At 47.3% G+C, this 27,985-nt stretch overlaps 3 protein-coding genes across 4 annotated transcripts; 2 read left to right on the top strand and 1 right to left on the bottom strand.

Annotated features, from left to right (window-relative positions):
• The first annotated feature begins 9,241 nt into the window (after window positions 1–9,241).
• On the top strand, window positions 9,242–17,257 carry LOC125544983 (katanin p80 WD40 repeat-containing subunit B1 homolog KTN80.1-like). 2 transcript variants are annotated; one of them, XM_048708800.1, is made up of 17 exons: window positions 9,242–9,540; window positions 10,968–11,098; window positions 11,203–11,320; window positions 11,748–12,077; window positions 12,359–12,429; window positions 12,886–12,960; window positions 13,032–13,175; window positions 13,245–13,416; window positions 13,521–14,177; window positions 14,265–14,321; window positions 14,439–14,575; window positions 15,107–15,232; window positions 15,789–15,863; window positions 15,946–16,058; window positions 16,299–16,415; window positions 16,680–16,748; window positions 16,913–17,257. In XM_048708800.1, the coding sequence occupies exons 1-17, from the start codon at window positions 9,510–9,512 to the stop codon at window positions 16,980–16,982; spliced, it is 2,493 nt and encodes an 830-aa protein (XP_048564757.1). In that variant the 5' UTR covers window positions 9,242–9,509; the 3' UTR covers window positions 16,983–17,257. The 2 variants fall into 2 exon arrangements, with proteins under 2 accessions (XP_048564757.1, XP_048564756.1); XM_048708799.1 differs by having other exon boundaries at window positions 14,262–14,321.
• Window positions 17,258–17,922: 665 nt separating this feature from the next.
• LOC125544984 (secretory carrier-associated membrane protein 2) lies at window positions 17,923–22,912 on the top strand. The gene is made up of 12 exons (XM_048708802.1): window positions 17,923–18,198; window positions 18,948–19,058; window positions 19,179–19,241; window positions 19,978–20,011; window positions 20,283–20,405; window positions 20,945–21,007; window positions 21,101–21,194; window positions 21,283–21,328; window positions 21,466–21,533; window positions 22,156–22,204; window positions 22,371–22,436; window positions 22,524–22,912. Exons 1-12 carry the CDS (start codon window positions 18,142–18,144, stop codon window positions 22,608–22,610), a joined length of 861 nt encoding a protein of 286 aa, XP_048564759.1. The 5' UTR covers window positions 17,923–18,141; the 3' UTR covers window positions 22,611–22,912.
• LOC125544985 (BTB/POZ domain-containing protein At5g03250-like) lies at window positions 22,680–25,964 on the bottom strand. Its single transcript, XM_048708803.1, has 4 exons — window positions 25,805–25,964; window positions 25,119–25,188; window positions 23,687–24,994; window positions 22,680–23,590 (listed from the first exon to the last, which is right to left on the bottom strand). Exons 1-4 carry the CDS (start codon window positions 25,861–25,863, stop codon window positions 23,078–23,080), a joined length of 1,950 nt encoding a protein of 649 aa, XP_048564760.1. The 5' UTR covers window positions 25,864–25,964; the 3' UTR covers window positions 22,680–23,077.
• Window positions 25,965–27,985: the final 2,021 nt, after the last annotated feature.

The following is a 27,985-nucleotide window of genomic DNA, read 5'->3' as shown; positions in this document are numbered from 1 at the left end:
TTGGCTTATATACATGCCAGGTAGGGTATCTAGGGTTAAAAGGTTGGTATCTTGGCGTGGAGGTGGTAAGAGAAGTCTTGGAGTATACGACAAGTCTTCAACAGATGCAGTCCTGATCATGCCCCATCGTGCAGCCACTGTAGTACATCTTGATAAGAATGAGGGCCCATCAGCCCAATCCGCGGAGCACGGGCCAACTAGGTTAGTACCCCCTAGTCCAGGACACCGTCACTAGACATATAACCACATCTGAAGGATGCTTAACCACCCATTACAGGGAGAGAAACATACTTAACATTCCAGGTTGTTGTACATGAACCAAAACAAGAACATGACTAAAGCTGGACGCAACAAGGGATCACCACTACTCAGGCAGAACCAAACAAAGTCTTTGAGTAGAAGGATTCCATCCATATACTCTCTTATGTGGACCTCATTTGCTACCCAAAATAGCCTCCGGGAAACCTCCTTAAGCATTTTTTTGTTCTCCTTTTTTTCAACAGAATCACCCATGAATCCAACAAAGTGCACAAGGTAAATTAATGAATTCAAAGGTTTAACTTAAACATGGAGATGTGAGCAAAAAAGTTTCAAACCAAGGAGAAGAGGCTTAAGTAATTCATGAAGACATGGGAAAAGAAGTTCAAGCTAAGAGCATCTACAATCGGACTTGGCAAATCCGACCCCTCAAACGCCAGCGGACGCGCCTGGGCGCTTCCGCGGATAGTGACCGGTCACCCCTCAAAAAACGCATTCCACATCCGGATACCTCAAATTAGAAACGTCAAATCCATATTATTACATGCAACGTGAAACCTAATCTAAGCAGAGCTCGTCCGGTTTCGCTCCCCGCTTGCTCGGCTCCGCCCTAGCCATGTCCGGTGGCTGGCTGCGCTCCTCAGAGTGTTGGTCCGGTCACCGGTATGGTAGGGCAGGGCATGGGACACGAGCCGGCCCACGGGACTCAAGGCGTCGTCGTCTCCGATGCCCTACTCTTCCTGGTTGGAGCCCGGAACCCGAACGGTGCCCGTGGACGTCAGATCGATGACGGATCCGTCCGGGGATGAGCCACCGACGTCCACGATGATGCGGTTGCGGCGCCCGAACGGATGCGCCATACGAGGCGCCGGAGAATGCGACTCTGCCTCGCCGACGTCCGCCGCCGCGAGGGCTGTCGCCGCCTCCCGTGCCCGGTGCCTTGCACAGTGGGCACGCCGTGCCATGACCTCGTGGGACGATAGTGCGTCTCGAATATCGACGCGCCATCGGAGGGGTTGCGCGTCTGCCAATGCGTTCGGACGCCGGATGGACCCACGGCCTCCGATGAGGTAGCTATGGCCGGTGTAGCGCCGGGTCCATGCGCCATTTGGACGGACGCAATGGATTCCCGGCGGATGGACTTCGAGCACAACCGTGCACGGGTCTCCTCCCGGGTGCGGCGGAGCGCAAGCCGGACGGCCATCTCGTCCTCGGGGCCGCGTGGGATGAGTTCGGGGTCGACAGATCTGGAGGTGAAGGACCCGGATCCGGTGCCCGCCATGCCGGAGACAACCGGAAGGAGCCAGAGACGAGCTTGGGTGACGGCGACGAATGGAGGGGAGGAGAGTGAAGTGGCTAGGGTTTGGTCCGGCGAGCGGATGGGGGAATTTTATGTGGGGTCGGGTGGGTCAGCGTGGTCCGGGTCCGACGTGGTGGGCGCCCCATATCCGCCTCATATTTGCGTTGGATATGGGGGTGCCAGTTAGCCCAGGCGTTTGAGGGCCTTTTGAAGGACCGTCTGAATCAAACAATCGTAACCGGACAGTGACCGAGCGGTCCGCCCGAACGTATAAAGCGGGTTTAAGAGATCCGGTTGTAGATGCTCTAAGAAGAAGAGGCTTGCACTTGAGAGATGTGCATGATGTCCAAGGTCATGTTGGTCAAGTCCAACGACTTGGATGACAATGTTGGTGGCGTGGGTTTGCCGTATGCGTTGCGGCATCAATGCACGCTTTGCAAATGGTGACGGGCATGGTTCATTGGCCTTGCCCGGATTATTATTTTTGAAACAGAGGTAAAAAAAATTGTCTCATTGATTAATTAAGCATAAGAAAATCATCAGTTAATTAACATAAAATCAAACAAAAAGCGGTACAATCCAATCACATGTGAACTATTCCCAAAGTATGCAACCCCATAAATACATGATTAACCCAACAACTATACGCAACACGTAACGATCATCAACCTCCGCACTGTTACATAGCAAAGACAGCCCCAACAAAAATAATTCGGCCGAAGATCACGGGTGCCATCAAAACCATGAAGACAAGGCAGACCACAAGGACCCTTGTCAGGATTATGAACTACTCTGGAGTATGTTTGAATTGTTAAATTGTTGGTTGGGCATAATTTGACTTTCAATTACTCTGAAACATGATTATTACTATCTCCGTCCCAAATATATGACGTTTTTGCACCTCGCACCGAGGTGCACCTCGACGCGTTTCGTGTCATTGTGTGGACGCCGAGTGTCTTCCCTGCCCGGTCTCCGGCCTCTCGCTGACTACTCAAGACCCTGGAAGTATGTGCAGTTGACGGGGAAACACAGGAGGACTGGGCGTGACCGTGGCCCCATTCCTAGGATGCTATACAGTGGGTTCACACGCGTGTGTGGCGCAAACAAATCGGATGAGATTTACTGTATCATGCCGTACAAAAATCGCATGAGATTCTATCGTATATGCATAGTAATTTCACGTAAACAAATGCAGCGTCAGGTCGCCTTGCCCCGTCGTAGTCGCTGGTAGTGCGATTGACGCAACACGCTAAAGTATCCTTGCCGCAGAGAGAGACCGTGTGCGGGCTGCAGCTACGCATACGCCCACGCGCCTACGCTGTTAAAGTATTAATAGATGTGTCGTGCTCGTGCAGGCACGCAATATACTACTACTACTACGGCGTGCAGTGAGAATCCAAGCCCGGACCCCGGAGCCCACGTCTGCGACACGCATCGTCGGCTATTTAGCCACACTTTTGGCTTTGACTATTATATTTTTTATGTCTATAACATGTAGGGTTCACTGTTTATAAAAAAAATCTTATCTTACGTGTTGCTAGAACCAAACACCTATCTAACTTGATCAAACTTGTCAAGGTTAGGTGTGACAACAGCCCCATAGTTCCCATACGAGCTCCCTCATGCACAGCGGAGCGTTCATGTAACTGCTGCTTTTACGTCGACATGATGCAGCGTATCCTCGCGCTCTGGCCACCGGCCATGTGCCAGTACGTTTGTGAAGAGTTTCCGTGCAGTTCAGCAGTGTACTGTTAGCAGTTGCATCAATCTGCTTCTGCTTGGACAACCCTTTGCGGTACTGTTCGGTCATCCATTCATTGTGAACTGTAGCATGTTGCCTCAGTGGGCGGTGGAGCGCTATGAGTTGCAGGCCGCGGCGAGATAATGCATTCTCAGTTTCCTGTACTCTCGACAAAAGTTTCCTGCCGCAGAGTCCGTCCCGACCTGCCCCCAGAGCGAATCGCTACGGCGGAGGATCAGTGCACGCGTGCGCTTTCACGGGCACCACAGGCCTGCACCTGCAGACACTTCGGTCCATCCGGATCGTTCTTCTACACGAGGCCGGAGGCAGATCCGGTGCGGTGCATCTGCTATTTTTCTGCACGGATGCGCTTCAAGTTTTTTTTTTTTTGAGGGAAAGGATTTGCTTCAAGTTTTTTTTAGCAGTGGATTCGCTTCAAGTGAAGAGTGATGAGAGAGCACGCACACAGTCGCACAGATACATGATGCAACCCAGTACGGCCCGAAAAGGAGTTGGGCGGCGATTAATACCCCGACGGCCTCTCTACCAACCATACTACTACTTGGGTTTCTATTTTGTCCGGCCCGTTCACGTTGAATGCAGCGTCCGGCCCTGAACTGCTGGCCCGCGACTCAACAACCAAAAACATCTTGAAATTTCTTCAGGTGCTTGGCCAATCATTCGAGTTCAGGCCATGAACGATATTTTTTTCCTTTTTCTTTTCCGCATATAATGGAACAGTGCTGGTATTAGCAGATGATATTTGACTTGTATTTCCAAATCGAGTGGCGTGTTTTGTTAAAATAGAGAGTGTTGTGTTTCGTAGGGTAGATCATCACCCATGGTTTGGTAAGGAGTGAAGAAATCTCACCGTCACCTCCATTTCACGTCTGAGACTATTAATTATTAAATGAAAATTCCTTCAGAAACAAGCTGAATCAGAGAGCAGCATTGCTATGGTAGCACGGGTGGTAAACTGCAAAGTATGCCCAATCTGGAACCATATTCTAGTTGTCATTTTTTTAACACGCTACAGACACAAACGTTTATGTATACGCACATGCATTCATCAACTCACAGTTTACTCTCATGAACACCTTCAAGAGATCGAGTGGACACATCATGTTCAGATTGACGTGCTAAACGTGCTAAACAGACGTGCATGAACCACATTCCAGTTCAGCTCTTTCTTAGAGAGACAATCCGTCTTTGTTAATAACCGCCAGCCTAAGCGCAATCATTGACACCTGTGCTAATCCCGTGCGACCCATTGGCCGGAGCCCGGCAAAGCATAGGTGTCGCCACATGCCATGGTGTAGTGGAAGCCCTCCGCCGAAGGGGCCCGGCATCTGCACACGCCGCCCATCTTCCTCGCACACGACAACCAGCACTGCATGTGCATGCACCTCGTCATCCGCAGCGCACGTCCCAGCTCACGCATGTTTCTGCAAAGCCAACAAGTACTATGGCCGTGCCACCTCGTGAGCCACCGTCCGCCGCAGCGCAGCTCGGCGCCGTCCGGCCGGTTTGTTCGCGGGCGGAAGGCGGGACGGAGGTGCTGGAAAACACACGCGGACACGGGGAAGTGGCCTCTGCCGGCCCCTGCTCCCGAGCGACGTCTCACCAGACGGCCTCCCTCTCCCTACAAAACACGCCGAAAGCTTCACGTCCGTGCTTTTGTCCATGTCTGGGGCAGCGCCTGTGAAGCGTCGCTGTGGACCGTTGTGCGCGTGCGGTTTAGCCAGCTCACGCCAACTCTCTAGCAGAGCAATTTTGTGCGGGAGATTCGGCGGGTGGAGATGCGCGTATCTGCTGAAACTGACGGCTCCTCGTCGTTTGCTTGGATGTGTTTGGTTGTCTTTTTTTTGCCACAAAAGAATGTGGTTGGTTCTCGATCGCCTACTCTTCAAGAGAGCTTTTATTTCTTCTCGAAAAGAAAACTTTTATGACCTTCCAACCAAAGGCCATGTTCATATTGCCGTCCCCTTGCTATAATTAGACAATGTGTAATTAATTTACAATCACAACTGATAATCGTCATATTGTAGTTTAATTTGCTCGGTATCCGTTTCTAATAGAGCCATGCATTGTGTTGTATCATCCACCCTACAAAGTTGCAGGGGCATGCACCTGCCCAGCCGTGTTGGTCATCCGATTGCTTTATGATCCGCAAAGTCATTGAATCCCACACGAGGACACAACAAATTTTAAAGTTTTAGTTTTTGAAACTTATGATTTTGTCAGTCATAGGTTCTAAAACCTACGATTCTATCGCTCGATTGTATCAAGTTTTAGAAGTTGAAACTAAATTTTAAAACCTCGTCGAAACGTTTTCAAAATGGATCTCATCTAATAGCCCTACAAGAAATGTGAATATGCAAATGAAACTTAATTTAAACTTTTGGTTCCAAGTATATGAAAGATTGAAAATTGAAAGCCAAAAGAAATAATGGGTTACGTGCCCGTCCTTGTGTGCTGCAAACCCCCTGCCCCACCCACCCTCTTAGGTAACCTTGATCTCCATTGCATCATTATGGGTCATCTCTGACGATGTTCATTGAAACACCCCCTACTTCATGCACCCTCTTAAGTAACCTTGATCTCCATTGCATCATTTTGGGTCATCTCTAACGATGTCCATGGAAACACCTCCTACTTGTCCGTGGACATGTCCAGACATGTGCGGGGAAAATTTCTACTTGTCTGCAGACAAAGTACTACCCAATGACATCCCCTTCTTGTTTGTAGATAAATGGTTGCAACGACTGGTTTTCTTGTTGTCAATTTTGAACATTTAAGCATAGACATTCAAAAGTATCCAGGTGGAGTTTCATGCATCCTATGTATATGTAACATAATAGGTAGCTTAAACACACTAAAACCCTAGAGGGCGCTGCTAAAAGGGAGGTGGAACTCAAAGGAGGTTAGGCGGACGCTGCTGGCGTTGTCGTCAAAGGAGGACCCATCCGAGTCGTCATCGTTGTCCCCGTGACATCTCCAATGGGCTGCGGTGACAGCATTTGGGTGGGAGGTGGTCGAATAGGATGGAGAGAGAGGGGGATAGATAGATAGTGAAGGAAATATGCCCTAGAGGCAATAATAAAGTTATTATTTATTTCCTTATATCATGATAAATGTTTATTATTCATGCTAGAATTGTATTAATAGGAAACATAGTACATGTGTGAATACATAGACAAACAAAGTGTCACTAGTATGCCTCTACTTGACTAGCTCGTTAATCGAAGATGGTTATGTTTCCTAATCATGAACAAAAGAGTTGTTATTTGATTAACGGGATCACATCATTAGAAGAATGATGTGATTGACATGACCCATTCCGTTAGCTTAGCACTTGATCGTTTAGTATGTTGCTATTGCTTTCTTCATGACTTATACATGTTCCTATGACTATGAGATTATGCAACTCCCGTTTGCCGGAGGAACACTTTGTGTGCTACCAAACGTCACAACGTAACTGGGTGATTATAAAGGAGCTCTACAGGTGTCTCCAAAGGTACATGTTGGGTTGGCATATTTCGAGATTAGGATTTGTCACTTCGATTGTCGGAGAGGTATCTCTGGGCCCTCTCGGTAATGCACATCACATAAGCCTTGCAAGCATTGCAACTAATGAGTTAGTTGTGAGATGATGTATTACGGAACGAGTAAAGAGACTTGCCGGTAACGAGATTGAACTAGGTATTAAGATACCGACGGTCGAATCTCGGGCAAATAACATACCAATGACAAAGGGAACACCGTATGTTGTTATGCGGTCTGACCGATAAAGATCTTTATAGAATATGTGGGAGCCAATATGAGCATCCAGGTTCCGCTTTTGGTTATTGACCGGAGACATGTCTCGGTCATGTCTACATTGTTCTCGAACCCGTAGGGTCCGCACGCTTAAGGTTTCGATGATAGTTATATTATGAGTTTATAAGTTTTGATGTACCGAAGGAGTTCGGAGTCCCGGATGAGATCAGGGACATGACGAGGAGTCTCGAAATGGTCGAGACGTAAAGATCGAAATATTGGACGACTATATTCGGACATCGGAAAGGTTCCGAGTGATTCAGGTATTTTTCGGAGGTACCGGGGAGTTACGGGAATACGAGGAAGAAGCAATGGGCCTTAATGGGCCTTGGTAGGAAGGACCAGGAGGTGGCGCGCGCCCCTCCCAAGCCTAGTCCGAATTGGACAAGGGGTTTGGGGCGCGGCCCCTCTCTCCCTTCCTTCCCCTCTTCCTCTCTTTCCCCCTTTCCCCCTTCTCCTAGTTGGACTAGGAAAGGAGGAAACCTACTCCAACTAGGAGTAGGAATCCTACTCCCCTGGCGCGCCCCTCCTAGGGCCGGCCTCCTCCCCCCTTGCTCCTTTATATACGGGGGCAGGGGGCACCTCTAGACACACAAGTTGATCTCTAAGATCGTTCTCTTAGCCGTGTGCGGTGCCCCCTTGCACCATAGTCCTCGATAATATTGTAGTGGTGCTTAGGCGAAGCCCTGCGACAGTAGAATATCAAGATCGTCACCACGCCGTCGTGCTGACGGAACTCTTTTCCGACACTTTGCTGGATCGGAGTCCGGGGATCGTCATCGAGCTGAACGTGTGCTAGAACTCGGAGGTGCCGTAGTTTCGGTGCTTGATCGGTCGGGCCGTGAAGACGTACGACTACATCAACCGCGTTGTCATAACGCTTCCGCTATCGGTCTACAAGGATACGTAGATCACACTCTCCCCTCTCGTTGCTATGCATCACCATGATCTTGCGTGTGCGTAAGAATTTTTTTGAAATTACTACGTTCCCCAACAGATAGATAGATAGATAGGGGGTACAAGAAGGTTTGTGGATAGCGTCGGGCTGTCAGGTCGACATGTCGAATAATCAAGATGAAACGTACCCCTCCCGTTTGTTTGACATCGTATTGGGGGAGGGGGAGGGGGAGGGGGGGGTAGACTGACTGGATCGAAGTAGGAGAGCATGGTAAAGGCCCGTTTTATTCGTATTGTCCAATCAGGCCAAGTAGCGGTGCCCGTTGGAGACACACTTAACATCTTTGTCATGTGGGGGACGCTTCTTTCTTTTTTGACAACACCTGCCGGGATAATGGACATTTGCTACCCATATACTCCAGTTTCTCAACTTGACCACGATCCAGGCCATTATCTAATTGTTTGAATGTTAATACCTAAGAGATAATGCCGAACACTATCGGCTTGAGGCGTTACTAACTTGGAGTCACGGAGAGCACCCGTTACCCGTTAGACTTGTATGGTGCAAGGTGCATATGAGTACATATGAGTGAGACGTATTTTTCGCTACCTCTCTCTCTCCCAATCTTATTTTACCATCACAACTTCATCCTCTTTGGGCATGACATTCCATGCAACCCTTCTACCATTCAGGTCCTCTCTTTAACGACATATCGGCAGCAACTATCTTGGCATGCCAATGTCACTGAAGCCAACACCCGATCGAAGGATACTATCGCCGCAACCGTCAACCGATCTCCATGTTGCATTTTGCAACGTACCATACCACACATGATCAACAGTTCATCGAATAATAGAAAAAACATCAGAGAGGTCTCATCTAAACAAGCGCGAGTTGAAGACGATCCAGTCAGTATTTCTTACCCATGTGATTCAAAATAAGTGTCGTGTTTTAGTTTGGGATCGGAGTTAGTATATTGAATAATGCGCTAACATAAAAGGTCAGGAGATTATCCCTTTCCACAGCAAGGCCGTGCAAGAGAGGTTTTTATTCGTTTCAACTTTTGGGCCGTCTCTCTTCCGTCCCCTTCCAACAGCAACGAACGCGAGAAGAGGATCCTCTTTCCTTTATTGCGCTTTGGTACAAAAAAGAAAAGAAACGAGACCAAAAGCGAAGCCAAGGGGAAGGGGCAGGAGGACCCAGGAGAGAGAAAGGACGACAAAAACTCCACTCTCCCACCCACCCACGCCGCTCCACACCCATCCTTCTCACTGCTGCGACTGCGAGCAAGGGAGAGAGAGAGAGCGGGGAGAGAAAGGCGAAGCGGCTCTCGTCTCGCTCGCCCCCTCCACATACCACTCGGATCCGAAATTCTCAACCCCGCTCCCGCCCCTGCTCCACTCGTCCTCTACTCGTCGTCGTCCACTGCACGGCGACCCCAGGGCCAGCGCCCGGGGGCCGGCGGCCCGGAGCGGGGGAGAGGCGGAGGGGGGATGGACCCCGAGAAGCGCGGCTACAAGTTCCGTATCCTTTTTTTTTTGTCTGCTTACGCTCCGAGAGCTGCTCTTGGTTCACGACTCCTGTTCTTGGTTCGATTTAGCTCACGGGGGCCGCAAGAGGCAACTGTCTCTTCGAGTAATCCGGGTGGGCATTTGCGGGCCGGCGGACGGAGATTGATATCTCCCCCGCGAATTCGTGCGTTCTCTTCTGGTTCGCGGTTTGTCGAAGCAACCGGGGGGGGGGGGGGGGGGGGATAGATTCGCGAGAAAAGATTTACCCCCTTTTGTTTCCCCTTTCTTGGCAAGCTACGTTAACGAAGGCTCTGCCATTTCTCTTTGGAATGTTGGCAGGAGAGCTGCCAAATCCGTTGATTAGAAAGGGGTGTTACAGGAACACCCCCATTTCTTGAAGCAACTACTAAGCTAAACCTTGAGCGTTGTAGCTTCCCCCCTTTTGCCACAATTTAGGCTGGCAATGCCTGGTAATCAAGGGAGTGTTTGGTTATCCGGCAAGCGTTGGCTTAGCCTGGCTCAGCAAGGAAGCGAGGGATTTGGTTCCCGAGCGAGCCTGCCTCGTATCCTGCGGTTTCCAGCTTTTTCTTCGGTTGACCGAGCTAGCCAAATCGGCTCGCCTCCGTCGGCAAGGATTGCCTTGCCTAGCGAGGTAAGCTGGCAAGCGATCCAAACGCTCCCTTATATTTTGCCTTTCAAGCAGCTATTACTAATGGGAAATCCCAAATGCTCCCCCACAAAAAGCAATAATAGGAGTAAAGACCAAATGCTGACATGCTTAGGATGATTTAGTCAAAAAACAGTAATGTGGATGGTGTATTTTTCATAGTTGTCATAGACACAAAGGAAAATTCCCCATGTGGTTGGGCTCAATGGAAATTTTCCTCTGGGGCTGCATAGTGGTCCATAGGAAAAGTTGTTATGTAAGCCCTGTAGAATAGATTCTTTAGGAGCATAATCCTCCAAAATTCATATTAAAGTTCTTGGAATCAAAGACATCCAAGTTATTGTTGAAGGACCAACGAACAGTTCAAACCCATACTTCAATAGTTCCTGAGACGAAATTTTGTGGTAAGGAATCAAGTCACAAACGTCTTTTTTCTTTCGGTGCAACATGCTTTATCTGCACTTGTCCTTACCATGCATATCACCTCACTTTCCAAACTACAGCATAATTATGTCAACTAGAAAAATGGTTGGGGGTGATTTGCCTTTCAGCTTACCTAACAACACATATGAGTAATGTATAGTTGATTGGGTTGTTCTTACTGCTTACCTGCACGTTCACTAAACATAAGGCACTTATATGTCATGTCAAAGGATGATTTAGTATGCACAACTTGCCAACTAATACTTTTATATGCAGGAAAGTCAATATAAGGCTTTGAAAATCTGTGGTTCTCAAACTTGACTCCTCCTTAACCAGTAATCTGAAACTAGAGGAGTTTGTGGCGCACGATGCTGAAGTGAGGTCCTTGGCCATCGGCAAGAAGTCGAGCCGTGTGTTCATTACTGGTGGCAGTGACCGCAACGTCAACCTGTGGGCAATTGGCAAGCAGACTCCTCTCCTGGTTTGTGCCCTATGACATTATGAGCATGATACTACAGTTCTCTTTGGCTATTTGATAATTTGACTCATGTTGTGTTCTTCAATGGGCGTCTGTTGTTTGCACAGAGCTTGTCGGGCCACACAAGCTCGGTTGAGGCTGTAGAGTTTGATACAGCAGAGGTGCTTGTGCTTGCTGGCTCATCAAATGGCTCCATCAAGCTCTGGGACTTGGAAGAAGCTAAAGGTGTGGTTAGTGCTTATATAAAGCCCCCAGAAGAGGGTTATATCTACTGTCTTTCTTTTTCCTTTAAATTGTCTGTTCATTGTAACCAGCTTTTGAGCATGGAAATTGCATTATATGGTATCTTGTGTGTTCATCACAAAATTTATATATTTCAGAGTGGGTGAGTTTGAATTGCTGAGTGCCTTGACTTTATATGTAGTAATATAGACGCAAGAATCGTTGAAATCTTTGTCAAATGTCTTTGGTGATCATACTAAACATGAGTACACTATGAATTTCTCAGCTGAGCTAATGTTCTCAATAGCAGCTGAAAGCATAAGGTCTTTTGGGAGGGTGTTTTCATAACATTAGTGCTTGTCTTGGTAGACTGTAAACTATGCTTTTGCTGAAAGTAGATGTCTGGTTGTTGTTTTGAATTGAAATGCAGTTGTGCGGTCTCTCACTGGGCATAGGTCAAGTTGCACTGCTGTTGAATTCCATCCATTCGGCGAATTTTTTGCATCTGGTTCTTCAGATACAGATCTCAAGATCTGGGATATAAAGAAAAAAGGATGCCTTCATACATACAAGGGTCACAGAGGAGCAATTAAATCAATCCGATTTACACCTGATGGGCGATGGATCGTCACCGGTGGAGAAGATAACATTGTGAAGGTGTGGGATCTGACAGCTGGAAAGCTCTTACATGATTTCAAGTTCCACAGTGGACAAATCCGATGCATTGATTTTCATCCTCAAGAATTTTTGCTTGCAACAGGTACTGACTTTTCCTTCCAAATGTTAGAAGTGTTAAGATTTTTGAGAGAGCATATTTTGTTTTTGTAATGCAACATAAATCATCAAGAATTGTTTATTGTTTAGTATGATCTAAGAACAAGTTCTAATTGTCCGAGGAATCCCATTTTAATTGTGTAATATAGTTAGAAACATCTTTTTGGCTTGGAAAAATGTGTGTTGTTAGACTAACTATAACTACTGAAGTTTTACTGTTTTAGAAAGCTGAAGTATATTCTCAGTCTGTTTACTGTTATTTTCCAGGCTCAGCTGATCGAACTGTGAAGTTTTGGGATCTTGAGACTTTTGAATTGATAGGTTCTGCCGGACCCGAGGTACTTGCAAGTGATTTTCTTATACCATTTCATTTTTGTGCAAGTCGAACATTGTCAATTGTTAAACCATAAAGGCATAAGCTACGAATCCTCAATTACGTTGTATGCAATATGCATGGTATCCAAATACAGTAGTTGCTCACTGCGGCTGATATTTCTGCATCTATTTCTTTTTTTCTTTTCAAATTGGCACCATAGGAATTCCTTGAAACAAGTTTGAGGAAAATATATTGTATTCCATTTTAAGTACTTGAAAAGGTTGATGATGCCCCTTCTCACATTTCTCTGTGATTGATTGTTTGAGTTATTTACAGTGATGCTTTTATATATTTACTGAAGTTGCTTACTGCTCTTCTGCATTTGTTTTTGTTCCTGTATTAAAACGTGCATGGTGAGCGCACATTCACCTTCCTGTTATGATAGATTTATTTACTTCACAAGCATCTTTTATTCCAGGATACTGGTGTACGTTCTATGGTCTTTCACCCAGATGGAAAAACCCTTTTCTGCGGATTAGAGCAAAGCTTAAAGGTAGGTCTGATTTTCATGTGTTCTATTGATATTGCTTGCATGGCATTTGCTGACTACATGGACATCTTCAGGTATTCTCTTGGGAACCAGTAAGATGCCATGATGCTGTTGACATGCGATGGAACAATTTAGCTGACCTTAGTATTTACGAAGGAAAACTGTTGGGATGCTCGTACCATGAACGCCGTGTTGGTGTTTGGGTTGCTGATATATCAGTGAGTGTCATTCTTTGCATGTAATATGTACCTTTGTTTGTATGTCCTAACTTTTATCTTTTGACCCAGCTCATTGAACCCTATGCTCTTGGTGTTTTGCCGAAAGCAAATTTTTTTGCTGAGCTTGTGGATTCTGTGGATGATAATCCTGTGAAACCGAATGGTAGCACTACGAAGCCCATTCGTGCTGTAGCAACATCACATCCAAAAAACATGTACAAAGTCCAGGAGTCAGGAATTGGTATGGCTTTAAATTATCAATATATTTTTAAGTTTGCACTGAAATGACTAACTTTATCTAAGTATTCCACACTGAATAGTGACAATATGTCTTATTGATATCAGCTGAAAGCAGAGTTCGGGCCTTACATTTAACTCCAGGAAGTACAGACAAAATAAAGAAAGATAGGAGCAGCAGCATTCCTCGAAGACCTGATTCATCTGTCAAACCATCTACTCCAGTACGACGTATGAAGCCCGTCGATAGTCCTTCCACAAATTTAAAAACAGCAGAACGCAGTTTCGGACAGCGGGACATCCAATTATTATCTCGTACAGGGATGGCTATTAATTCTTCGATCACTAAAAAAGCTCCGCCTACAGAGTCGGTAGCTGTAAAAGATATTTACACTACATCACAGGCTGTTTCTGTGCCTGTTGTTGTTCCTAGAGACATTTTGGAGGACAAATCAGCAGGCAGTATTCATAGAGGAATTGGAGGCAGAACTGCAGTCCCAGATGATTTTTACAGTCCAGTGCACTTGAGAAAACGTTTACCTAGTGGCGGTACTAGTGATAGTGTCAGCTCAGTAAAATCCATGCTCGCTGAGCCTGATGTTTGCTCGGAGGGTTTGTCTGGGTTAAAGTTCTCCTTTGGACTAACTCCAAATGACAAGAAAGAAGAATCTGACAGTACTGATAAAGGAGAAATTAGACAAATAGCAGAAAAGATGGACAGAATAGTATCATTTGATCATCCGGTGCAGTCAAATGATGACAAGGGTATTGCTCTTTCTTTGTTCTTAAGCATTCAAGCGCTGCGCTTTTGTTCATTTTGGGAATTTAACATTATAGCTCTTTTTACAGCAGCATATGAATCACCGTGCTCGACGACAGGAACAGCCAGGGTCAAATATGTTAGAGGAGGTGTGTGTGTGTGTGTGTTAACTGATGTTATCTAGAGCAATCTTGTATCCATGCTGAAGCTTGAGGTTACTTGGCGTAAATATAATTTTCTAATGATATTGTCAACTCCTTTTGCAGTTGCTGTGCCGTTAGGAAAAACTAAGTCTCTTGTTGAGAGATTTGAAAAGAGAGAGAGTTCTAGCATTGATTGTTCATCGCCAACTGGCTCTAGTGGTGATCATACAATGAAAGCTGATAGCCCTCCCACCAGTTCGGTATGCTTTCATGTTTTTACTGTAGTTAACTTTCAATATGATTTTATCCTTATGAATCATCAGTATAGTGATATTAAGAAATGCTTAATGTTTAGGAATCATCAGTATAATGGTATTAAGAAATGCTTAATGTTTAAGAACTCCTTACATAGTTACTGTATCAAATCCCTACTATAATCTTATTTGGTTCTCAATTAGTAACTCATTCATACTTTGTCTGTGCATGTTATGATAATGTAAAATCCAGAACCCCTACTAGTCATTTGGAGATACAAGTAATGATGAAATTTGTTCAGAAACCAGATATAAGATATATGGGGGCAGTCACTGACTTAATGTGTTCTGGAGTTACAATATGCTAGTATGTGGCTGGAAGGCTGCAGCTATAGTATTTTCAGAAACTTTGTACAGAATACAAGTCAAACAAATATGGCTATACTATTGTTATATTTTTATCATTTGATGTTCTCTAGTGTTTGTGATTCATTTTGCTGTTCAACTTATTTGGTTTGCGGTGATTGTAATTGACAGGCAGAAGCAAGTCGCACATATGAAAGGGACTTGCCAACAGTGGACGAGATGACGACTCCAATCGATTTGGTGCGGAACCATGATGAATTTATAAATGTTGTAAAATCTCGGTTGACAAAGCTAGAGGTGATTCTTCTGTTCTTTACTTGCGAACATCTGTTTCTTACTAGCCCAGGGAACTTACGCCCAACAAGTTGATGGGAAATCTTGCAAACCCTGTCAAGTTTATTTGTTAATGCAGCTTGTGGATGTCAACAGGTTTTCTGTTATTCTTCTATGAACTTTAGCTTGATTTACTTGGGGCTTGAGAAATGACCCATATGGAAGCAACAAATTTGAAACATAGGTTGACAATATCAGTGCAGGTTACTAGAAATCAAAATACATGCCATGCACCCTAAAAGAATTCACACCCATCTGGCGAAATCCATGTACTTGGAGATGTGGGAAATTGGCTTAACTTTCTGTAGTTTCTTCAGTACAAAGCTTAACATTAACATCTGCCTACGATTGAATGACATGTGATAAATGTAGGTTGTTATCCTTCCCGTCTTGTAGGCTGTGTATGGAATGAGTACATGTTCTTGTAAAGTGATGTTGATTAGTCACCTAAAAATTAACGCTAGCGTGTTCTTGTAAAGTGTTGCCAATATAATACTAGTACTAACCCTAATGTGTTCAGATGATGCGGCATGTCTTTAACCTAAATGGCATCAAAGGAGCAATTGCTGCGGTCGCAAAGTTGCCTGATATTGCTGTAAGTTTTTCCTCAGATGTATGATGGTTGTACATGATGCTCTTCACATTGTTTTTAGCTACTAATTGTTGAATTCGAACAGGTTCAAGCTGATGTTGTTAGTACTCTCAAGGGAAAACTTGGTCTTTTCAACCTAGATATTTTCTCAAGCCTTCTGCCTGTTCTTGCCGGGTTACTGAACAGCAAAACTGAAAGGTAGCACACCTGATAGTAACACAGATGCACATGTACCCATGCATGCCCAAGAAGATGCCAATGCTATATCTTGCAAATCTGTACTGTTGAAACAGAAGATCATCTTTATTTTTCAGACCCATATAATTATCCTGCAATATGTGAATGAATGCTTATATTGGCGTGGCATCCTACTGTAGGAAATGGTTAGTTTAGCAGTAATTATTGTGTCTTCTAATTACGTCTGCCTCAAATTTGCAGGCATGCTATTGTTGCTTTGGAGATGTTATTGGATCTTATAAAGATTTTTGGACCGGTTATTCATTCAACATTGTCAAGTAGTTCACCTGTTGGAGTAGATCTTCAAGCTGAACAGAGGTATGCTCAACTTCACTCGGGGAAGGGAGCTGAGTGTTGCTAAGAGTAAGAGGGATGCTGCAAAAACTTGTGTTGCTACAAGCCTACAAATGAACTCGGTGCGAGGTGGCAAGTTGGCCCCGAACATATGCTTTGCCGAAACTGTTGCCCTAAATGAATGAACTGCAGCCATCAGTAGCATATTACCCTAGCTGGGGCCTTTATATTCTTTAGAGATATATATATAACCAGGGCAGTAACCAATTTGTGTGATGCCATGTGCAGGTTGCAGCGTTGCACCCGGTGTTTTAACCATTTGCAAAAGATTGTGCAAGCTCTACAACCGTTGATGATGTAATCCCTCTCCCTCCCTTCACCAGACACCACTAGTTGTTTTCATGCGTGCTCTTCGGCTTCTTTTGTGTACCACTGCAACCAGCGAACGTTGCGCTACGATGAGCAACAAGCGTATCTGACGGTCTGCAATTTTGCTTCTTCTCTTGTTCTTGTTGGCGCAGGCGGAGCGGCCAGTCGGCGCAGCTTGCTCAAGAGCTGAACATGTCTTTGCAAGACCTGGTTGTCTTCTGAAACTAGCCGGAAGCTCAAGTTCACACCGTCAGAGTAGATACCATTCTTTTTGTTACAGAAAATGGAAGTGCCATATGGTGGCGGGGCGGGGTAGCCTGTTGTGGTGGTGGTGTAATTGTTTGTTGTTCCCTGTTGTACATGTGAGCGAGTGAGCGAGAGAGCTTGGCTGTTCATCAGTCTGTAATTAGCCCCCATTTTACTGCATGGACAGCCCCGGACGGACGACCGAGGGAGTGGAGATGAATGAATGGATGGAAAAAACGCCTGTTAGTTTACTCCTGTGTTCGGTCCGGTCTTCGCTTTCTGTGGTGCTGGTTCGCTCCACCATTAGCCGTGTGGTAGGAGTTTTGAAGACAACCATCTCTCCTCCAGAGGTTGGTACGGTACGGCCGTTTGACCGTTCCTTTGTTTAGCATGAGATCACCAGCTGGTTGCCTAGGACTGCTCGTTTGAATATCGTCCTAAAAATGTGAACTCATACTTGGCTGCTAAGGAAACAATATTGGGAAGTCTACCACCAGCTGCCCGCTGTTTTTTCCCCCTCCTTCCTAAAACTCAGCTCTAAGAAAGTGGGATTCTGTGTAATAAGTTGTTGAATATCAACAACTCTGTAAAAAATAATCAGAGAAGTTTAATGTGCTGTGTAAAAAATAATCACAGAAATTTAATGTGCTGTGTAAAAAATAATCACATAAATCTGAACATTTCTTGGCGTTTCCAGGTTAGGCTGCATTGCAATGTTGGGTTAGGCTAGGCCCCATCTAATGCTCCCTTTTGTCCCTGAATGCCATGTCAGAACAAATCAGTCTTCCACTTCCTTCCAGTCCCGCTTGCCCCACCGGGCCCCACCTGTCGGCCACTGAACCCGTACGCGCTAACCCATCGGCAGTCAGGTTTGCACGGCGGCAGGAGGGCCGGAGTATAAAATAAACCCCCTCAACAAATCCACATTCCAAACCCACCGCGTCACGTAAATAACCCCCCGTCTGTCGAAAAAGCCGAAGTCCAAAGCAGTTGGTCGCTCGCTCCCTCGCCCGCCACCGCCGCGTTGGACTTTTCCCTCGCCGGAGAAACCGCCGCGACCACAGCCGCAACCGCCACCACCGCCTCCGGAGGAGGAGGAGGAGGAGGAGTAGTACTACCAGGGAGGGAGGAGGCCATGGCGGGGAGGTACGACCGCAACCCCTTCGACGAGGATGACGTCAACCCCTTCGCGGTGAGTCCCCTACTCCGTTTCTACTTTCTAGCCGCCTCGCCGTGGTACCCCGCGCCGCAGTCCGCCTTGTCTTCGGCTCCCTGGGTCGCGTCGGTGTCGAATTTGGTCCGGATCGCCGGTGGAGTTGCTTGTTGCGGGTTTTCGCCTATAACCCCTCGTTTCGCCGGTCTGGGTGCTCCGGTGGATCTGGTCGAATCACTGCCTTCAGGGCTAGAGAGGGATTCGATGGATGGATGCGTTTATACGCGTGTCCTGTTGTGCTGGCCGATCGCGAGCGGGAGGGGCGGCGGGTGTCGGTTTCTTCCGTGTTTGTTTTGGGGTTTTTCAGGGTAGAAATGATTCTTAGACACGAAATCGGTACTTGAACTGGGATGAATTTTGTCTAATTACAACGATGCGGTTCACTAGATGTGCAGAGCTTTGGAATTGGGCGATTTGCTCTTCCAAATTATATGCCGCATACGACAAAATGGAAAAATACCTCGTACCATTTTGCTGGCTGAATATTGTTTTAGTACTGGCGTTCAGTGTGACCAGTGCTAGTCGCAGTTTGGCGGGTGTCTATGGATCTGCTGCCGCTGAATGTGTTCCATTTAATACAAGGATCGTTATCTATACCAGCAGTTCGGATTGCTGTGCCAACTTTCACTGACAAGGATATCTGATTGTTCATAAGCTTCTAATAAACTGGTAGTTTTTCTCTTTTAACTATTGTTTGGCTGATTTACCGAATGCATGATGTTCTGCAGGGAGGAGGTGTACCCCCTGCTTCTAATTCTCGGATGCCACCCCTTCCTCACGAACCTGCTGGATTCTATAATGATCGCGCTACCGTGGACATACCTCTTGGTTCATCGAAGGTGCCTGTGCTTCAATTGAGCTTGTCAATTCTTTACTATTTATTTTGAAATTGATTACGGAATTCTTTCACAGCGTGTCCTTGATTGCTTATGCCGTGTGTATATTATTTTCAAATGTAGGACTTAAAGCAAAAGGAGAAAGAACTGCAGTCGAAGGAGGCTGAGCTTAACAAACGGGAAAGAGTAAGTGTCTTTTGCTTGAAACTTGAAATTCCAGCTTCACACTCACATCACATGTTATCCTGTATGTCATTGGTATTGCTTTTTTCAAACCATTGTTTTGTGAATTCAGAAGTTGTTTCGTACTTTTGTAATTCATTCAGTGATCAAAATCCCCTATGCTAAAGTAAAACCTTAAGTTCTCCTGGATGAAACTTTGTGAAGCTTCCCAGATACTGACAAATCGTTGTGCTTAGATACGTAGACGGATATAGCCAACAAAGTTTATATGGCCTTGTCCAGAGTTGTTGAAGTAGTAACCATGATGCAGCATGAAAACTGGTGTGCTGTGATTGACATGGATTTACCTAAGGCTCCCTTATAGTCATTACTGCTCTAACTATTTATCAGATCATTGACAGTGCTTGCCTCATGCCATTGTGAGATAAAACCATGGGATCTCCATGCCGACGCTTATAGCCCTATGAGGTGAAGGGTGGTTGTGCTTGTGGAAACTGCCTATTGTATGAAAAGGTTTCATATAGCCATCATCTCTTCATTAACCCAGACAATCAGATGATAGAATTCTTATGAATGTACAATATGCTGAATCAAGAGTTAGCAGTGGTTCTACGTAATCAGTAAAACCTTTCTCGACAACGTTTCACACGATTGAAACAGCCCAGATGTGCTCATGAGCATTCACTTGTAATTCTTTCTTTAACTGTACTATCTGATATTTATATCTTCCTGAAACCAGGAACTTAAAAGAAGGGAAGAAGCTGCAGCTAGAGGTATATAGTTCTTCCTATAGCTGATGCAGTTATTCTTTTGTATATTTCTAGCCATGATATTGATGGGAAGAGGTAGTAGATAAGATATTGGCCCAAGTTGATTAATGAGGATATTTATCTGGAAACTTGTTCGGGTCAACTTCAGTTAAGACCTTGAATGATTCAGTGAAAGGCTATTCCAGCTAATTTTATCATTATGTTCTTGTTGTTACAGTTCCATATTTCACTACCCTGCCTCTCAGTGTCATACTATCTTCCTTTTCATTTGCAGCTGGTATTGTCATTGAAACGAAAAACTGGCCACCATTTATGCCCATCATTCATCATGACATTTCAAATGAGATACCAATCCACCTACAAAGGATGCAGTACCTTGCATTTTGTTCATTGTTGGGTAAGTGTTAGTTCTTCTTTCACCTCTCCTCAAAATATCTTCTAAACCATCATTTTGTAGATCTTTACTTCTATTCAAATATTGCAAACACTATTTTTACTGGGGAACTCACATTCACATTCACACTGTCCAACTAATGCACTTACTTCACCTGGATCAATGTGATTGCCATATCATCTCCTAGGGTGTGAATCTGCCATTGTCTTCTGAGAAGTGGCATGAGAAAACAAGATTAGTATTTCAAAACTTCGACAAACTTCCCTTATGTTGACAATCTGTACTTTGTAACTATGAATTATTACGAAAATATAATTCTTCTAATCTAAATATTATTACTAAAGCATAAGAATTTGGTGCTTTCTCTTCTTTTGGATTGGGCTTAAACTTCCAATGGTCATGAAAAAATGTCCAAAAAATGCTAGTAATCAAATAATGGTGGGCCCAGATGGGCAGCAGATATTAGAATTAGGAGATTCGAGTCTAAGATTGTCATGCATTGGCACAGACTGCTGATTTCTGCAAATTTTGATGCCATGCAGGATTGACGTTATGCCTCTTTTGGAACATCATTGCAACTACCGCAGCATGGATTAAAGGGGCAGGTATGGCTTAGTAGTACCTTACTGTCTACATCTTGTGGATCAACTGCTATCTGCCCTGGCACCTGAAACAAGTCTGGCGGTTCCTTTCGATAGGTGTTGTCATCTGGTTGCTAGCAATTATCTACTTCATCTCTGGTGTCCCTGGGGCCTATGTGCTATGGTATCGGCCGCTTTATAATGCAATGAGGTTTGTGTACATGCATATGCTTTTGTTATTGTTACAAGTCGCTTCTTTGTATATCTTTACACCTTATGCTACTGAATTCATGTTACAGGACTGAAAGCGCTCTGAAGTTTGGATGGTTTTTTCTGCTGTACTTGGTAACAACCTTGCCATCTAGTATTACTCTTCTAGACTAAATGGTTTCCACATCTGTGATGCATTTGTTGATATTTGATTCTTTTTTTTGCGACGAGTTAATATTCCATTCATTGCTAATTATCTTTGCCCCTTCCAGATCCATATAATATTCTGCATCTGGTCAGCTGTGTCTCCCCCATTTCCTTTCAAAGGAAAATCTATCGCGTAAGTGTTACATCACTTATGTATAATTGAAATTACTTCTGTTTGTGCCATGCGTAAATATGGTAGTTATTCACTTATTCTGGCTAAGCTGCAAAGTTTGGGCACACTGAATGCATCGTAAAAGAATTTTGTGTGTTGTTATTCTTCAGTATCTTTACCATACACAAGTATTTACTGATAAAAGGCACCACCACCAAAGCCGTTGTGGCTCCTTTGTTACATATGCTGGATGTGCTGACTAAGGGTACACACCCTACTACTTACTAAACTGAGAGAAATTACTTAGTGGGTGGGATCAGTCTCTACAAAGATTTCGATTGACAGTCGGTACACGACCGAATTGATGCAGGTAATACTACCCGAAAGAATAGCAACACCACCTACTGAGTACATTGTCACGTATAGCACTTCCAGCACTGATTAGGTGGTGTTGCTATTTTTTAGGGTAGCATTGCCTGGATCAATTCGGTTGCTGCTCTAAACCGTTCATGTTAAGAATACTTAGCTTTCAGACTATCCGCTCTCTTTTCAAATCATAGATAGGTGGGTATCATCTCTCCTCTTATCTACAACTCATTCACATTATCTAACTTTGCCTGTCGTATTGTTTCTGGTGTTACAGTGGGTTTTTGCCGGCAATTGACGTCATAGGCAGCAACGCTATTGTGGGGGTAAGTATTTCTGTCTATCTCGAGTTAATTTGGCATGACTGCTTTTCTGGGTGTTTGATGAAGCATCTTCCACACCCGCGTCTCCTCTGTAGATTTTTTCTTTTTGAGCCAGTCTCCCCTGTAGATGACTAGTCATTTACGTTGTCTCTACATTTTCTCCTGGCAGATATTTTACTTTGTTGGATTCGGACTGTTCTGCCTTGAAGCACTGCTCAGCATTGTGGTCATCCAGGTGCGTTTATGCATAACCTTTTGCCGTGCCTTCTGTTTCCTTCCCCGAGAGAGATTATCATTCTGAACTTGGTCGCTCTGAATGCAGCAAGTATACATGTACTTCCGTGGAAGTGGAAAGGCTGCTCAGATGAGGCAAGAGGCAGCACGTGGTGCTATGAGATCTGCCTTCTGATAGAGCGGTCTCGCTGATGAATGGATGAGAATAGGATGTGCCAGTCGGTGATGGCGTCTTGTCTTTGTACATCCCTATACATATCTGTGGGTGGCTGAGAGAGAATACCTGTAGCTATAGATCTTCTTGCATTCTTGTAATATATAGGGGTGCTTCATTCCTTTTCTAGGCCCCAGATCCATGTGCTTTATATGTAGCTTAATCTTTTGGGAGATACAACTTCCACCATCACTATTCTGACGAGCTTGATTGCAATGTCACTATATTATGGTTAATGTATGTGAAGTGCTAAAACTAGTTTATTTCGCCCCATGCAGAGCTGAAGCATGTTATTGCATTACATCACACTATATATCTAGTCTGTTAAATATAGCCATTACTACCTTTAAACAAATGAAAATGGGAGCCGAATCTATAACTCTGACGTGAGCTGAGATTTCATACCCTACTTTTCGGGGCGCCTCTCTCTACTTGCCGCTCATGGCAGGCTGCGCCTGCTGCACCTTGGCTCCGAAGCCGCACTTCCTGGTGAGGATGCTCCACGACCTCCTGGGCTTCCGGAGCCGCCGGATCTCCTGCTTCATGCTCACGCACTCCTTCTCCAGCTCCGACACCCGCGCCTTCACGTTGCTCATGGTCTCGCTTCCCTTCCCCTCGGGCGTCACCATCACCACCTCCTCGTCCTGCCCGGCCGCGCCGCTGTCCACGACGGCACTGCCCTTGGGGACGATGGCGCCGGCGTTGCCGGGGTGGTGCAGGTGCGCGCCGTCGGTGGCCGTGGCGGCGTTGTCCGACACGAAGAACCACCCGGCGATGGAGGTGCGGAGGCGGAGCTGCTCGAAGAAGAGCACCTGCACCACCACCCGCAGCGGCAGCCGCTCGTTCTGCGCCGCGTGCGTGCACGCCTCCAGCGACAGCTTCTGGCAGTTCATCAGCCGGCACAGCTGCTCCCGCTCCGACTCCGACAGCCAATGGTGCGACTGCACGCACGCGCCTCAAATGTTAAGTAAGAGAGAGAGAGACAGTGATGAAATGCCAACGGAGCAAACCGGGATGTGCCTGTGAGTTGTTGTGACCTTGAGGTATATGTCCATGGCGCGGTAGATGCCGTCGTCGACGGTCCGCGCGTAGTCGGGCACCACGGCGGCGAGCGCCTGGAACTTGGCCAGCTTCAGGTTGGTGTCCGGCGCTACCTCCGCGAGGTACCCGTCCATGAGCTTGGCCACCATGGCGATCGGAGCCACGGCGGGCGGCGTCGCGGCGTGGGGCAGCCCCAGCTGGCTCCCGTCCTCTGCCAGCGCCGGCGACGTGTACCCGGTCCCCAGCCCGTCCATGGACGACATGAAGTAGTCCAGTATCCTCTGCACGCAGTCGATGTCGTACAGCGTGTCCACGGTGTAGCCGAGGTTGGGCACCAGCAGGTCCTCGAGGCTGGCGTCCTCCAGCTGCGCGCCGATGCGCCGCTCCAGGTTCTCCCGGCACAGCGGGCTGGCGTGGAGGAGCATGGCCGTGCGGAGCAGCCCCAGCAGGAACTTGGTGGAGGTGACGCCCTTCTTGGTCGGCAGCAGCGCAATGATCTCCTCCAGGAAGTACCTCTGGTCGCCGTCGGACGTCCCGGAGAGGCTGGCGGTGGCGGAGCGCGGGGTGGCGCTACGGCTGCCGGCGATCCCGCCGTAGTCGCCGCCGAAGCTGGCGTTGCTGAAGCTGGCGCTGCGGTTCAGGCCCGGGAGGAGCCGCCCCGCGTAGAACATGATGGCGCCGGCGATGCTCTCGGCGCGCATGCTCTTGGCCTCCATGGCCTGGATCAGCCGCTTGAACATGGGCAGGCTCAGGAGCGACACGTCCTCGTACCACCAGTCCATGGCCGAGGCCGCGGCCGCTGCCGCCGCGCCGCGCGGCGTGTCGCCCGAGCCGATGCCGTTCCAGAGCGCGTCCCTGTCGAGGCTGGCGCCCTTGGCGCCGTGGGTGGACCAGGCGGCGGCGTCGGAGGCGCAGGCCTTGGAGGCGAGCGCGGTGATGCAGCGGGGGACGATTTGGAGGTCCTCGGCGGCCGGGAGCACGCCCTCGCAGGTCTCCAGCGCCCTGACGGAGTCCTTCCAGTTGGCGAGCACGTCGGCGAGGAACGACTCGGCCTGCGCGATCAGGTTGCCCTCCGCGTAGTCGTCCGTCATGCCCAGGTACTCGGCGGCGCACCGGAGGCACACCACGTTGAGCGCGTTGAGCTCGATCTTGACGTCGTAGCAGAAGCGCGCCGCCAGCTCGAACGCCTTGGCGCCGCCCGGGATGTCGTCCAGCTGCAGCGTGCACATGCCGCCGCCGTCCGACGGCGGCTGGTACTCGCTGATCAGACGCTGCAGCACGCCGCTCCGGCTCAACAGCGGGAACTGCATGCTCATAATGACGATCGATGCACCGTTAGTTAGTCACATTAACGCGCGCAATCGATCGGTTTGTGCAGTTCAGTTGGTGAATGCGAAATGTGACGGCGACACACTCGATCGTGCTAACCTTGTGGAGATAAAAGGACATGTCTCCTACTTCCACGACGACATCGCTCTCGAGCTCGGTCATGCATCTCCTGGGCAAAAGTCAAGATGGATGGATCACGTAAACATCTGGAATTCTCATCAAATTTGCATCCGTGTACGTGCTCGTGATCTTGAAACTGCGACTGATAAGTAAGTACTCCCTCTGAGTTTACGGAGGGAGTAGTATATGTGGATCGGATCTTAGATCGACGTGAACGATACTGAATGGGATAAACCTATGTGATGTGTTTTGTGGCGCGCGATAATTTCTTCAGCGCATGCATAAGATTGGACTTGATTCGCCAATGGAACTTACCTTACAATGGGCATTACATTTTCTGCACAATCGATATCCGCCATGCTTACCAACTAAATTTGTTATCCCTCGCATATGCAAATTGCAAAAAAAAAAGAAGTTTGATTTGCCATGGGCAAATTCCGAACGTTCAGGACTCATTGGCGTCTGAATACGCGTGATGATATGAACCCACGATAAAAAATGGAACCAGTTGTGCCTAGAGAAAGATTCACATGTACCAAACCATGTTCGATCAAACATTGAGAGTAATCCTGCATCTCCAAGTGCAGCGCGCGGCTTAGAAAAATCAACCGAGGGAGAGGAGTAAGCAACTAATAGGAGTATATGAAATGAGGAAGGGGGGTAACCATGTGAGGCCTTCGAGGACGAAGATGTCTGGCTTGGAACCCAGCTTCATGGTCACCATCTTCTTCTCCCAGAATTATTCCACCTAGGCCAGTGGATCTAGGCCTTCTTCTCCCGGACCGAGCCAGGCGCCACCCCGGGGTAGGGTCTCTGTCTAGTGGATCTGGAGGGTACTCTTTTGAGGAAACGGAAGCCGAGGGAAGGGAGCGAGCAAGGATTTATTGTCAGGAAGAGATGGCCGTTGCGCATGCGGGAGGGAGGGAGGGAGGGAGTACGTAGCTGAGGTGGCGCACGCTGCAGGCAGATGCGCGATAGGACGAGCGACATGCATGCACGGACAGTTCAAAGCTTGGCCCTGGTCCAAAGGGGAGAGGTATGACTTCGCAGCTTGCATGTTCCATTTTTTATCTTTTGTTAATCTTCCTATAAGTCATGGGGCCTACCTGTCAGTCGATTGTGCATCGCGTTCTTGGTCCATCCAGTGGCGAATCTAAGAAGAAAATAAAGCGTTGGCTTAAAATTAATTTGTTTTTACAGAAAAACAATCAATTTATTTATCTTCAAACATGGTAATACAACGAACAACAGAAATAATAAAAATTATATCCAAATTCATAAACCACCTAGCGACGACCAGAAGCAATGAAGCGAACTGAAGATGCCCCACCATCATCGCCCCTCCTTCACCGGAGCGGGCAAAACTTGTTCTAGTAGACAGTCGGGAAGTCGTCGTGTTAAGGCTTCATAGGACCACCAGAACAGCAACTGCCGCCGATGAAGAGTAGTGTAGATCGGAAGGATCCAACATGAAGACACACGAAGGAGGCGAACGACGAACTGATTCGAGCAAATCCATCAAAGACAGATCCGTCGGAGATACACCTCCACACGCCCGCCGATAATGCTAGATGCACCACCGGATGGGGGCTACGCGGGAAGAACGCCTGAATAGGACAAAAATCCTACAAAACTCAAAAACACATCTAGAAACGAAGCCCTCTCACCAAGGGCCGGGATCCACCGCACCCCATGGCTCTAAGGCCACTGACGAGGGGCCCGGCTCTCCTGCGGTGTTCCCAGCAGGAATTATTGTGCAGGTCCAATGAATGTCTGCCACGTGTCCTTGTGGGCCAACAGCTTCAATCAATTTGAATTTATTTTCTTTCCCTTCTTCTTACCCCTTCAGTCCTTCGTCAAGCTGGCTACGCGCGCGGCAGCGGACGGGCCTTTGCTCGCCCGCCGGCGATGTTGCCAGGTCGTCCAGCTGCTCGTTTTTTCTTTTCCTCGCCACTACAAAAAGAGCCCTTCGCCGCCGGCGTCTCCTAGCTCGTGCGTGGTCACTGTTATCAGTTATCACTTCGTGCCGCCCGCGGCCCGCGGTCCTTTCTCCCACCGCGCATCACCGTCGTCGGAGCATGCCGCCCGCGGCCCGCGGTCCTTTCTCCCACCGCGCATCACCGTCGTCGGAGCATGCCGCCACCGTCCGACTCATTGCCAAAATGCAGCCGCACATATTTCCTCACTGATATAACATGTCGGATTTGTAAGGTCAATGAATGACTCCCATCAAATTAATGGAGCGAAAGTAATTAGATTAGAAGCCGTCATTTTTTACTCTCGTGGAGCGCCGCCGTGTTAATCTCTCGTTTCAGCGAGACTCAAATGGTGGATCTCTATCATAGCAAACAAGGATAATGATTGAATCGATACATGAATAAAAATGGATGGACCTCTTCACTTTCACCACACTAGCGACAGCAGAAGCACGGCCATGGCGGTGTGTACGACGATCAACCAGTGTCCGTATAGCCGTACTGCTGGCCATGCGGGGCCATACACGTCGTCAACGATGGTGGGCGTGGGGTCGTGCGTGACGGTGCGGACGGGCTGAGCGGCTCCGGCCAGGGGGCGGGCGCCTTCTTCTGCTTGTGCCTCTTCTTGCTCCTGGACGAGGCCTCGCCCGGGGGGCAGCATGGCAGGCGCCTCGCCCACCGGCGGGGGCGTCGCAACGGGTGGCAGCACCGCGGAAGCCTCGGCCGGACGGCCGCCGGCAACCGTGATATACTTGTATGGGAGGTACACGGGCCAGCGGCGTCGCCGGCCGACCAGCAAAGAACCGATCAACGGTAGCTACCATTCTCGTGACCAGGAAAGGACTGAAGGAGTAAGAACAAACAAAATAA

Source organism: Triticum urartu, chromosome 3 (genome assembly GCF_003073215.2).
Source record: "Triticum urartu cultivar G1812 chromosome 3, Tu2.1, whole genome shotgun sequence".
Taxonomy (NCBI): Eukaryota; Viridiplantae; Streptophyta; class Magnoliopsida; order Poales; family Poaceae; genus Triticum; species Triticum urartu.
This window is presented reverse-complemented; position numbering and strand designations above follow the sequence as displayed.